The sequence below is a fragment of the Saccopteryx bilineata genome, chromosome 4 (genome assembly GCF_036850765.1).
Source record: "Saccopteryx bilineata isolate mSacBil1 chromosome 4, mSacBil1_pri_phased_curated, whole genome shotgun sequence".
Classification (NCBI taxonomy): Eukaryota; Metazoa; Chordata; class Mammalia; order Chiroptera; family Emballonuridae; genus Saccopteryx; species Saccopteryx bilineata.
The window spans coordinates 264891791-264905623 of NC_089493.1; the positions used below are offsets into that span (position 1 = coordinate 264891791).

General features: G+C 55.0%; 1 protein-coding gene across 2 annotated transcripts in view; it reads left to right on the forward strand.

Moving 5' to 3' along the window:
• Positions 1-13833, forward strand: part of CUX1 (cut like homeobox 1) — a 373287-nt gene that overhangs the window by 356446 nt on the left and 3008 nt on the right. For both annotated transcript variants that reach the window (XM_066274467.1, XM_066274466.1), the window contains exons 15-19: positions 7225-7352; positions 7936-8002; positions 8680-8792; positions 12149-12265; positions 13225-13308. In XM_066274467.1, coding sequence (XP_066130564.1) covers positions 7225-7352; positions 7936-8002; positions 8680-8792; positions 12149-12265; positions 13225-13308 — 509 coding nt within the window. The remainder of the gene's footprint in view (positions 1-7224; positions 7353-7935; positions 8003-8679; positions 8793-12148; positions 12266-13224; positions 13309-13833) is intronic.

A 13833-nucleotide genomic window follows, 5' to 3' on the forward strand; every position in this document is an offset into this window, starting at 1 on the left:
CATCAGGGCCCTTCCTTGTGGTCAAGGGACATTGGAGTTGGAGTCCCAGCATGTTCTCTTACCAGCTGGTGACTTTAGACAAATCTTAGTCAATGCTCAGGCAATCTTTTCTGAAAGAATCAATGAATTTAACTTCTTTGAGCTTCTGTTTCCATCTCTGGAAAGGGACTATAATAATGCCCAACCCACAGGGCTGCCAGGAGGACTAGGTGATAATATCCGTAAGCCACTCAGCACGATGCCTAAGCCTGTGGCAGGCACTCAGTGCATGTTCACTGTGGCTGTCGACGAGGGTAATTCATCAGACTTGGTTGCTGGAGCAGCTGCCTCCAGTCAAAGTTGTTTCCACCTTGTGCCAGAGCAGGAGGGGCCCCTGCACAGGACCAGGCATCCTGCAGGTTAGCCCGGGCACGAGCCGCTGCCAGCTTTAACATCGCCCTCAGCGATGTCCGTGACGTACTGACTGGCACACAGACCAGGCAGCAGAGTCCTCCGCACTCAGCAGCTCTCTTCAGCCCACTGCTGGAAAGTCAGGTCTCGGTTCCTTAGGTGGCTGAGGCTGCCACCCCTGGACGCAGTCACAGCAGGAAGGACCTTCCCTGTTCCTCACTCTTGTGTAGAGGACTGTGCCTTCCACAGAGACGGTTTCCTCTTTGAGACCCATCTAATTTAAGCGTCTGTCAAGGCTGGTCCCCCTCACGTGGCAGCCACACCCAGAAGCTTTCCATGTTTGAGGAGACTAGATTTCCTGGGGCTTTGGTTCTCAACTGGGGGTGACTTTATCTCCAGGACATGAGTAAATGTCTAAAAACATTTTGGGCTGTCACAACTGGGCAGGGGTGCTACTGGCATCTAGAGGGTGGCCAGAGATGCTGATTAACGTCCTGTGGTGTGGAACAGTACACCCCACCCCACAAAAAATGACCTGGCCCTGAATAGAATATCAATGGCACTGAGGTCTAGAGTGAGGGAGCTCCTTCACTGATCTATTCGGCAGATAGTCACTGAGAACTGCTCTGTGCCAGGGAGGTGCCCCAGGCTAGATGTCCAGCGGCCTCAAGTCACTCACAGCCCAGGGGGAGACAATCAGGTACAGAGCCGTGGCCTAGGCTGGTCCTGTAATTGTTACTGATGGGGCATCTGAGCAGCAACTTGGGAAAAAGAAAGACTTTACAGGGAGCAGCCTTGAAATGGGGAGAGGCATTTGTGGCAGGCAGGCAAGGACGGCACACCAAAATGAGTGGCCCATGCACAGAGGCGACAATGTCAGAGGGACAGCAAGCTCTGTGTTGGGGAAAGACATGTGGGGTGGGAGAGGGATAGCCATGTTGTTGGCAAGAACAAAGCCAGTCTGTAGGGTAGCAGCTCTGGGTAAGGCTTGTTCTTTCCATCTGACATCTAGAAGGACCTAGGTGTAGCCAAGAGCATCTGTTGCTAAGCTTGAGTGCAGGGGTCCCAGCTGGGGAGAAAGTGCCCCCAACCCCTCCACCAAGTATGCGTTCATTGGCAAGGTGCAGGGTCACCCTGGGGCTTTGCACTGGCAAATGCGCAGTTCCCATGCCAGGGCCTGGCCTGGAGGGGTCCAGGTGAGGCCTCACAGATATCAGGTGGTGGCACCAGCAGAGGCTACCTGGCCTTGCCAAGCTCTTGCTGAAGGTGCCCAGCCTGTTGTGCCTCCTCCTGAGTGGAATCCGCTCAGCCAGTCAGCTAGTGCACACTAAGAGCCAACCGTGTGCTACTTGCTCTGGGCCCTGGGGTTATTGCAGGGACAAACCGAGCTTGTCTGCTAGTGGGGGAAGACAAAAGGTAGGCATTCTAAATGAGTGAATTTCATAGTAGCTTTGACAATGGTAAATGTTATAGGAGCAAAATATGGTAAGGAGGACTGGAGGAGCAAGTGGAGGGGTTAAAGTGTTAAATCAGGGATCAGACTAGGCCTCACTAAGAAGGTAACATGTGAACAGATTCTTGACAGAGGTGAGGAATGAACCATGCAGATGCCCAAGGGAAGAACATTCCAGGCAGTGGGGACAGCAAATGCAAAGGTCCTGTGGTGCATATATGGCAGGAGCCAGTATAACCAGAGCAAAGTAACCACAGAGCAGATTGGGAGAGGCAGAGCTGGTGGGGCCTTGTGGGCCATTGCAGGGCTTTGATTGTTATAGGGGCTTTGGAGGGTTTGAACGGAAGGTGATCTAATCCTATTGTTTAAAAGGCTCTCTGGCTGCTGCTGTGTGACTTGATTGTAAGGTTGAGGGTGTAAAAAGGGAGACCATAATCAAGATGAGAGGTCATGACCCAGACCAGGTGGTGGCAGTTGCAAAAATGTGATTGGGTTCTGGATATGTTTTAAAGGTAGAGCCAAAATAGGACTTGGGACAGATAAGTTATAAGGAATGAGAGAAAAGAAGGTGAATGGCCCCCAAGGGATTGGTCAGAGCCACTGCAGGATGGCCTTGCCTCTGCTCACCACACCCCTGAGAACACCACCTCCTGGGCGGTGCAACAGCAGGTCCTGCTGCGGTGAAGCAGGTAGGGGTCCGGGGTGTCAGGCTTCAGTGTGAGTTATACAGCCAAGCAGAGAACGAGCCCTGGCAAAGGGCTGTACTGGGGATATACATTGGAGAGTCATCTGCTTAGCAGTGGCGCTCAAGGCGGCCGGAGTGAAAGAGAGGAAAGAAAGGCCTGTGGGCACAATGCCCCAGCTGCAGCAGCGTTACAGCTTAGTGAGGAGGACAAGCAGCAAAGGAAGCTGAGAAGGAGCAGCCAGCAGGACGGGAGGCCCAGGAGGGTCCAGTGACCTGGAAACCAGCTGCTGATGGGTGGTCGGTAGGACGGGAGCTGAGCACATAGCGATGTGCGACCCTGGCAAGGACAGTTGACATTAGTGGGCACCTGAGTCCGATAGGAAAGGTTCAGTGCATACTTAGAATAGGCAACTTCCTCAGGGAGTTTTGCTGGAGGAGGCAGTGGGGTTGGAGGGCGGGAGTCAGATGGGGGAATAACGTACGTTGGGAACATTGAAGCAAGGGCTATGCTGTGGGAGAGGGAGATCAGTTGCTGGGGGAGCCCTTGCCCAGGAGTGGGGGGCTGGCAGCTGCAGGCACAGGGAGTGCTCAGCATTCACCTCTGGCCTCCTGTGGGGACAGACAGAGGGGGGGAGGGAGTGGGTGCGTGAGAGGCTCAGCACCCCTCCACGCTCCAAGCACAGCGACTCCAGAGCACCCACCTGGCTTGCAGGCTGATTGATTAGCACAGTCCCCACCCTCCAGAAAGCTGTAGACACCACATCCCAGGCCTTGCCATCTGATGCCAGTTATGATAGGTTTTGCATTTAATCAGTCTGCAGTCAGAAATCATGCCTTGACCTTAAGTCATAGTCCAGCCTCCTTAAGTCTTGCCCTTGACCTTGCTTTGCTGTTTTCTCCCCTTTGTGAAGTGTCATGCCTCTAGGAAGCCTTCTCAGCGTCTCCCAGAACATGTCTCCATGAACTTTCACAAGGGTAGCAGCCTGTCTTGGGCCCACCTCACAGGGGCCTTTCTACCTTGCAAAGGCAAGTTCTGTCTCTCCACCTGTTCTACCCACCCCCCATGCTCAACCGTCTGCCATCCCTCCCTCTCCTAGATGCAGCTTCTCCCCTGGCTGCAGATACTCCATGCTGCATGCTCTAAACTCCTGAAGACCCTCTCTTGAGCACGCCCCTCACACCAGGTTCTGCCCATTGTGCTGCCCCATCGGGCATCTGTCCTCCACACCCCTGCTGCTCCCCACTCCACCACTAACTTGACCAAATTCTCACCAGCAAATTCACTCCAGCCCTCCCTCCCTCAGCCCTCCTTGAGACAGACCCCTGTGACCACTCCTTACCCATTGAAGGTTCCTATTCAGCTAGGCGCCTTACACACTTTCTCTTGATTTCCATCCTGCCTCCTGCCTCCTGCCTCCTCTTCTCCAGTCTTCTCCAGTCTTTTCCAGGACACCTGTGAAAATGTTGGCATTCCAGGAGTTCTGGCCATTCTCGCTGCAATACTCTCTGGGCTTCTGTGTCTGCCACTGGGGGCTCAGCCAGCCCTGGGGCCTGAACTCTTGCCAGCCTGTAGCTCCAGCCCATCAGTCCAGCTCACCACACACAGGTCCCCTTAGGTGTTCCGCTAGCAGCATATCATACTCACTAGAGCCAAACCACACTGCTGCTCATCCGTTCCCTGTGTGTGTGTGTGGGGGGGGGGCAGTTCTGGGCGTGGCAGAGGCACAGCCCTCCTTCAGGGATGCCCACACGGTCAGTCTCCTGGCCTTCTCATCCCTCCAGCGTGGAATGATGTCACAGCTGGGCTCCTGGCTCATGTCCTGGCCCTGCCCCCGCAGCCTTAGGTGTTCTGCCCATGCCCTGGGCCTTCCTCCAGTCTTATCCCACCACCTGCACTGCCCAGCCCGGCCCCGCTTCCCTGGGGCTCCCAGGCAGCCGGCCTCCATGTCTGCTGTGACCGCATGCCAGCCAGCCTTCAGTTTCCCCGAGCCCCCTCTGCAGGGGTGCCTCAGCCTTGCACCCCAAGAGGTCATCTTCGCAGCTCACCCCCTGTCTGGGAGTGTTTGTGGCAGCAGGGTTGGCGGGCCCCCAGGCCAGCTTAACAAAGTGCCCTGGCGCCAGCTGGCCAGGACTGCCCAGGATGGAGGGCTTGCTGTTAGGGCCCTCACCTGTGCGCCCCACCCCTCAGCAGCAGGCAGAGACGCAAATACACAGAAAAGCCTGCCTGGAGACCCTCACATCTCCCCCGTGCCCATAAATGGCTCTAGGAGCTGCAAGTCACTCCTACTCCAGGGTCCTAGCTTGAGACCAGCTGGGTGGCCACAGATGGGTGGCAGACAACATAGCAGTCCAAGGAATCATCTCACTGGCAGTTTATCCAACCCTCATGTCATGCTCCCCCTCTGCACATGCTGTACGCACACCTCCAGGGACAAGGGCTCACCCTGCTGGGCAGCAGTCCGCCTCTCCACACTGCCCCACCCCTTCTCTGGGCTCCACACCCTCTACTCATACTGGGGTCTGTCTGCCCAACCCCACAGGATTGGTCCCAACACCGTTTCTGGATCCTTTTTATAGCTGCCCTTATAGATACCCAGTGACTGAACTGACCCTGTCCCCTCCGAAGATCCTCTCTCACATCTCGCCATGATTTCTGTCCACCTCACCTCCTAAGCATGTTTGGTACAGCAAGATGACCCTGCTCTTTGGTCCCTTCCTGCAGGCCAGGGATGAAGGATTCCACCATTAGGCCAGCGGGTCATGGCATTTGGGGTCTCTCTCGCCCAGGGGGTCTGCTTAAAGCTCTTGTTAGCCACCTGGGGCCAGCCCCACCCCTGCCACCTGTAGGCTTCTCTCCTTGACTTGGCCCTGCCCTCAAGTCCAACCTGTTCCCCTGTCCCACCTCTGACCCCTCACTTCTGACAGGTACAAAGAAGGGCTCAGTGATGTCTGAAGGAAGAAATGTATTCAGGGTCTGAACCAGTGAGTCACCTGGCCTGTGCTGGCGCAGTGGACAGAGCGTCAACCTGGAATGCTGAGGTAGCCAGCATTTTGAGGCCTCAGCTTGCCCATTCAAGACACATACATACAAGAAGTGGCTATGGGTTGATACTTCCCACTCCTCATCCTCACCTTTCTCTCTCTCTCTCTCTCTCTCTCTCTCTCTCCTCTCTCTAAAATCAATAGATAGAACCTTAAAAATACATATATATGTGACTCAGTGGGGCCTTCCCCTGGTGTGGGGAAGGACTTAGACATAGCTGGTTTGGACACCCTGGGGTTTGGCTGGGAAGCCTCAGTTCCTCTGTGAAATGGTGATCATCTGTTCTGACTGACTGGACTGTTGTGAGGTGTATAAAGGGCTTGGTGTACAGCAGGCAGCTAGAAGATGGAGCAGGCGGCGGTGGAGCCAACTGCCCGGCACTGGAGGCAGCTGAGCCCAGCCAGGCTAGGTTGGCCCGCTGATCAGCAGGGTGCACCGTCAGGGTGAGTGCACCGGGAAGGTACAGACACGGTAGCCTGGGGCCTTTCATTCCTGGGGCCACAGTGCCCCCTGGTGGCCATACAGTCCTCCCCGAAGGACAGCACCCTGTGCCTCAGGACTTGGGCCTCCCTCTCTGGGGCCCTGAGAAAAGTTTGTCACTATGTTACAAATGAGGCCCAGACAATGTGATTTGGCTGACCACAATCACACAGCCAACCAGAAGTAGGGTCAAAACTCAAACTTGGGGCCCTGGCCAGTTGGCTCAGGGGTAGAGCGTCGGCCTGGCGTGCGGGGGACCCGGGTTCGATTCCCAGCCAGGGCACATAGGAGAAGCGCTCATTTGCTTCTCCACCACCCCCCTCCTTCCTCTCTGTCTCTCTCTTCCCCTCCCGCAGCCAAGGCTCCATTGGAGCAAAGATGGCCCGGACGCTGGGGATGGCTCCTTGGCCTCTGCCCCAGGCGCTAGAGTGGCTCTGGTCGCGGCAGAGCGACGCCCCAGAGGGGCAGAGCATCGCCCCCTGGTGGGCAGAGCGTTGCCCCTGGTGGGCGTGCCGGGTGGAACCCGGTCGGGAGCATGCGGGAGTCTGTCTGACTGTCTCTCCCCGTTTCCAGCTTCAGAAAAATACAAAAAAACAAAAAAAAAAAACCTCAAACTTGGGTCTTTCTGGCTCCCAGGCCACTGCTGTCCTCCCTGCCAGTAGCTGCTGGAGGTTCCCATGGGGCCTGGGCTAGGAGAACACCCCAACATCTTCCACCTTCCCAAAGGGCAGGAAGATCTCCACACAGAATTATTTTGGATTTGTTTTGTGGTAAAGACACCTAGCACTTGGATGGAGGAGAGAGGGACAGGGCTACGTGGATTCCTGGGGGACCACCCCTTCCCCCACCACTGTGCTGGAGCCTGCTGGGTCTGAAGGAGGCCTGGCTGCCCCCCACTGCACCTCCCCTACCTTCCTCCACCATTATGTCCTCAAGGTATCCTTGGTCATGGACCCAGGGCAGCAGCCCTGGAAGGAACTTGGGATTCATTGTGACTGCTGGCTGCTCCAGTGCTGGCCCTTAGGCAATGTGAGGTGGAGAGGGAGCAGCCAGCACGTTACTGTGGCCCGGGGAGTCCTACTTACCCGCTGTGGTTGGAGAGGCAGAGAGGGGGAAGGGTACCATGGATCCCACCAGGCTCCCTCTGATGGTCCTGTCTTCCTTTGGCTGCAGGGCGCTGTGCAGAGCTGCAGGTCCACGTCACCGAGGCCATGGCCACGATGGCTGAACAGAGGGAGCTGATCGCCCGCCTGGAGCAGGATCTCAGCACCATCCAGTCCATTCAGCGGCCAGACGCCGAGGTGAGCGCACCTTCTGCTCCCTTCCCCCGTGGTACCTACTAAGAGCACTTTCTGGGGTTTGCCTGCTCGCTTCACCTAAAGACCCAATTCAGCATGTCAGGCCACAGGGCAGAGAGGCACAGAGCACCCCATATTCAGGCACTGGCTTGGGCCTCTGCCCTGGGAGCTCTGAACAGAGGTAAGGCCAGGATTACTGACGCATCTCACAGCAAGAGGACCTGAGGTCCCAAGATCATGGGAGACTGGAGCCCAAAGGGCCCTTGGAGGTCATCACATCACCCCCTCATTTTGTAAATGAAGAAATGGGGCTCAGGAGGTGAAGCTGGGCTGGCCATCAGGGCAGAGTGACCAGATGAGAGCCCCCCACTGTGCTCCGGACTCAGGGGTAAACTAGGGAGCCCTGCCTTCTCTGTGGTGGCCCACTCCAGGCGGCCTCCCCAGGCCTTCCTGTGCCACTGCTGTGCCTGCCCCTGCCACCAAACCACTCCCTCTGCTCCTTGCCCCCCATCTGCTTGGCACCTTGAAGGGTGTGTTCAATGCCACACGTGAAGGTGCCTCCCCTACCTCTTCCTCTCCTGTGCAGGGTGCAGCTGAGCACAGCCTGGAGAAGATCCCAGAGCCCATTAAGGAAGCCACTGCCCTGTTCTATGGTAAGGATGGGCTGACATGACCCACCAGGGTAACCATGGGCCAGTGAGGAGTGGGGAAGGAAGAAGACGTGGTGTAGCCAGAGCCCGGGGCCCCAAAGAGCATGCCCCCCAAAGAAAGTCAGGGTCCCTCGTCCTAGCACTGCAGCAGCAACATTAAAGAGGAGTAAGCTTCCCGCTTGCCCTTCTAGGCCTTAGTCTGACACACCTCGTTGAAGCCTTGACACCCTTGACCTGCCAGTGGCCTGTTGAGGGCTGGTGGGTGGAGGTCAGCTCCCAGGGAAGCCTTTTTGTGGAAATGCAGCCAGAGAGCTCCCGGCACCGGAAGGGAGGTGGCCTCCCCCAGTGCCGAGGCCAGAACCTGGGGAGGGGCATACTCGGCTTCCCAGTGTTCCTGTGCTTCCCCTGGAGTTGGGGGCCCAGTCTGACAGATGTGGGGTCTTAGATCCAAGTACAGAGTGAGAGGGTGGGACTTGGGGGCCTGGCCTTCAGACAGTGTGGGCAGGACCTCCCCTCCCTGATCCCCAGGCCACCCTTCCCAGCCTCTCAGCACCTTGTACTCAGACACCCTGTGCCTTTCACCCCATGGCACTTGGCCAGAGCTCCCTTGGGGCTGGGACCACCCAACCTGAGGACCCACTGCTAGGCTCTGATTCCTGCCACTCTCCCCCATCTCCTAGGACCCTCAGCACCCTCCAGTGGCACCCTCCCCGAGGGCCAGGTGGACTCGCTACTCTCCATCATCTCCAGCCAGAGGGAGCGCTTCCGGGCCCGGAACCAGGAGCTGGAGGCTGTGAGTCACATGCTTCCCTCTATGCTCCTTGTACCTGCAGCCACAGTGGGGGACACTCAGGCTTGGGGGAGAAAGATGTGTCACAGACTATAAATTGCAATGGGATTAGATTTCTTCTGTGCAGTAAGGGAGGTCTTCCTGGAGGAGGTTGTGCCACACTGGGCTTTGAAACGGGAATCAGACACCCAAGGTAGAGGAGAATGTGGGATCAGAGACAGGGGGACAAGCCAGAAGGGAGTGCAGGTCATTCCAGGGCTGCAATAAAAAGACAGAGATGGCAGGCAAGTGCTCTATAGCTGGGTTGGGCACCAACAGAGGGTTTAAACATGAAAACAACACTGCCAAGGTGGAGGGTAAGAAGGATCGCTTGGGCAGCCAGGTCAGGACAGAAGACTGTCGCGAAGATGACTGGGGAGTGGTCACCATCATCCAGAAAGAAGTATGTAAATCAGGTGGGGATCTTGGAGAAGGAGGGGCAGGTTGGAGAGAAGGGGGTCTCTGAGATCGATAAAGATGAACAGTCTAGGGATGAGAGGGGCTGGTCTACACCATACCACCCTGAATGCGCAAATCTCGGAAGCAAAGCAGGCCAGGCCTGGTTAGCACTGGGATGGGAGATGAGAGGGCTCTGCAAGGTCCAAAAGAGTTGGCTGGCTGCTAAGCAGCTGACTGGTGGCTTCCTGGAGGGGCGCCAGGAAGAAGGGACAGTCAGTTGCATCTGGACCTTTAATGTGAGGTGCCTCTACTGGGCATTGTCAATACATGGACGGTGACTGTAGCACCAGCAGGATTGCTGTGGTCCTGGAAGAGCAGGGAAAAGAAGACAAGAGAGAGAGTTAGGGACGGAGTAAAAGAAGCAGGAGCATGCTGTTTATTTTAAAGCCTCCTGGGTGTCCCCAGAGAGGGAGTTGACACTGGATCCGGATTGCAGAGGGCCCAATGACAGACAAGGGGAGCACCCAGAGATGGCACCAGCCTGGCCTTGGGGACTCTGCAGAGCCCCCATTTCACAGAGCCAAGTCCCCCCTGACCACTCTCCCAGGAAGAATGGAGCCAGGAAGGTTTTGTCCTTCTCAAAGAGCTACTGCTCGAGCTGATGATGAATTTCTAGACCATTCCTCTCCAAACTCCCATTTCCCACCATCGGGTCTCCAGGCTCAGACCAGGGGAGGCAGACATTCACTGAGCACCCACTGCGGCCAGGCCCAATGCTGGTTTCGTGACAGGGTAGGCAGGATCCAGTGGGACCCTCTGTAATCCAGGCCTCCAAATGAGGGGTAGTCAGGGATGCTCCCCCAGCTGCCTGCACGGGCAGTGGACTGGAAACACCCACATGCCCCTCGGGGACTGGGGACGGCCACACCGTAGAGCCCTTAAAAGAAGGTCCTCAAAATAAATTAAGTAGGAGAGAAAAAGTGTTAAGTATTCTACCTTTTGCTTTAAAAATGTAGACTTTTTATCATGTATTTTTTAAAATTTGTGGCAAAATACACATAACATAAAATTTACCATCTTAATCATTTTTAAGTGTTCAGTTCACCACCATCCGACTCTAAAACTCTTTTCCTCACCCCAGACTAAAACTCTATACCCATTAAACACTAATTTCTCATTCCCCTCTTCCCCCGGCTCCATTCTACTTTCTGTTTCTATGACTTGTCTAGGTGCTTCATAGCAGTGGAATTATATGGTAGTTGTCCATTTGTGACTGGCTTGTTTCACTTAGTATAATGTCCTCAAGCTTCCTCTGTGTTATAGTGTGTGTCAGAATTTTCTGCTTTTTTATGGCTGAGTCATATTCCATTGTATGAATAGACCACATTTATTTATCCATCTTTTGATGAACACTTAAGTTACCCACCTTTTGGCTACTGTGAACACTGTTGCTGGGACCATGGGTGTAGAAATATCTTTGAGTCTCTGCTTTCAGTTCTTTGTGGGGAAGGGGGATATAGCGAGCAGTGGAATTGCTGGATCATTTGCTAATTCTGTTTAATTTTTTAGGGAATCATCATACTAGTATGTTCACTTTAGTCCTAGTTGAATTTTTAATGATGTGATGAAAACGCTTATTGAAGCATTTGAATAAATTTTAAAATGAGATCCCATTTCACCTTGCCCTAGATTGGCAAACATTAAAATCATATACTGTGTGATTCCATTTGCATGAAGTGTCCGGAATAGGCAAATCCATGGAGATAGAAAGTAAACTAGTGGTTCCCAGGGGATACAGGAAGAGGGGCAGGGGAGTGACTACTGGCAGGTTGGAGTCTCTTACTGGGATGATGAGATGTTCTGGAATTAGTGGGGATGGTTTTATAACATTGTGAAGATACTGAAAAAAGGCAACTGAATTATAAACTTTTTACATTTTTTTTTTTTATTCAGCAAGAGAAGGGGAGGCAGAGAGATAGACTTCCACATGTGCCCTGACTGGGATCCACCCAGCTATCCCACTAGGAGGCAATGCTCTCTCCATTTGGGGCATTGCTCCATTGCTCAGCAACTGAGCTCTTCTTAGCGCCTGAGGCAGAGGCCATGGAGCCAACCTCAGTGCCCAGGGCCAACTTGCTTCAATCGAGCCATGGCTGCAGAGGGAAAGAGAAAGAGAAACGAGAGGGGGAGACATGGAGAAGAAGATGGGCATTTCTCCTGTGTGCCCTGACCAGGAATCAAACCCTAGACATCCACACACCAGGCCAATGCTCTACCACTGAGCCAACCAGCCAGGGCCTAATTGTAAATTTTAAATAGTGATGTTTATGTTATATGAATTATATCTCGATAATGGTTTTTTTTTAGCAAGACAGAGACAGACAGGCAGGCAGGAAGGGAGAGTGATGAGAAGCATCAACTCATAGTTGTGTCACTTTAGTTGTTCACTGATTGCTTCTCGTATGTGCCTCAACAAGGGGGCAGGGGATCCAGCTGAACCAGTGACCCCTTGCTCAAGCCAGTAACCTTGGGCTCAAGCCAACGACCTTTGGGCTTCAAGCCAGCAATGTTTAGACTCAAGCTAGCAACCTCAGGATTTCAAACCTGGGACCTCAGTGTCCTAGGTCAACGCTCTATCCGTTGCACTACCACCAGTCAGGCTTGATAATAATTTTTAAAGACTGATAATACCATGAACAAAACAATGAAACCTAACCCAAGAACTGTGACTTCAGCCTGAGATGGGCTCATAGAAGGATAAAGGAGGCTTCCTAGAGCAGGCAGCTGTGAGCAGGGTCTTGGTAGGTCAAAAAGATGGCCATGGGCAAAGAAGAGGCTCCAGGTAGTGGAGCAGTGCCCATGCCAGCATGGAGCCTCTCCCGCCACCCCTTCTACTGCTGGCCCTGCTTGCCTGCCCACAGGAAAACCGCATGGCCCAGCACACCATCCAAGCCCTGCAGAGCGAGCTGGACAGCCTGCGTGCCGACAACATCAAGCTGTTCGAGAAAATCAAGTTCCTGCAGAGCTACCCTGGCCGGGTAAGTGCCCTCTCCAGTTCCAGCCTCAGGTGTACCAGGCAGGAAGAGACGGGAAGGGGTACTCTGAGACCAGAGGGGCTGGGGCAGCAACCTGCTGGGCAGCACTAGGCCATCTGGCCCCCTCTGCTTGCTGGCTCTCCTCCCTAAACTGGGCAGAGCCCCCACAGTGGGGCCTGGTGGAGGTTCATTCATCAGAACCATCCAGGAGGTGGTGAGGTACACCAAGAGGCAGGGGACACGAACTTACATTTGTTTTAAAACAATATCAGAATTTGGTCCAACATCCCAAAAAAACAATCAGGAGAACAGAACAGAAACCTACCCACTTCGTTCTGTGTCGAGGTGGGCTGCCCCGGCTTCTCTCAGCCCATAGGCCTCACAGCAGACCACCTCGTTCAAGGAAACCCTTCTGTGACTGGAGAGACAGAATGGGTGGTTGCAGGTAGGGAGACGGTGACACTTCTGGCGGAGCTCCTCTCTGAGACATGACCCTCAGCCTCCAGCCTCCCATTCTACCCATTGGAGCTGTTCTCCAGCCACCAGAGGGCGACCAGACTCTGTGCAAACCAGTAACACACCTGGTGGCTGGTGGGGGTTCCTCTTTCAAGTGTCGCCTGCTCCCCACACGTTCCCAGCAAACCCCCTGCAAACCCACCTCCTTGCATGCAGCCCAGCCCTGTCCACCTTATATGTCTGTCTTACACATTCCAGTGCCTGTCTGGGCCGAGGCTCCCCCTGCCTGAGGCACTGTGGCCCTGAGCTCATGGGAGACCTCTGACCTTGGACAGTGCTCCTGGACCTGTGGCACCAGCCACATTCACACCGCCACTCTGGGCCCCCTTCTCCACCTTCTCGTGCTGCTGAGGCTCCCTCGTGATCCTGTCGGCCTGCCGTCCCTCAGCCCAGGCCTTCCTGTTGGGTCCCCATAACTGGATACCTCTGCCTTTCTCCGCGCACAGGGTGGGGGCAGTGATGACACAGAGCTGCGGTACTCGTCTCAGTATGAGGAGCGCCTGGACCCCTTCTCTTCCTTTAGCAAGCGGGTATGTGAGCCCAGCCTCCAGGCCCAGGGGCAGGGAAGTCTGGAGAAGCCACCACGCACCTGGGCTCAGCCTTCCTATACTCCCCACTCCACCAGCCCTGGTCCGTTCACTCAGGCCCAGCCTCACACTGCATCTCCACACACACCAGACCACCAGGGTCCCTGCATGCCCATTTGTGTGCCATGAAGACCTATGGTCTACCCTAGACCCAGAGTACTGGGGCCTGATGGCTAGGTGAGGGTATGTGACAATGAATGGATCAACCCCAGGTGTAACCTCTTGGGCGGCAGACAGACAGGCAAAGAGTTTCCAGTGTCAAGTGACCTGCATTAACCACCCCATCCTTGTAGCTCCCCTCTCCCACCTCCTGGGCCACAGAAGCCCTGCCCATAAAGACCCCCCACACACACACACACACACACACAGGCAGAATGAGCCACCACAGAGAGGAGGGGCACTATCCCTGGGAAGAGCCTGGGATGTCACAGAGTTGGACTGGGCACCAAGGAGGCCCCCAGCAGGAAC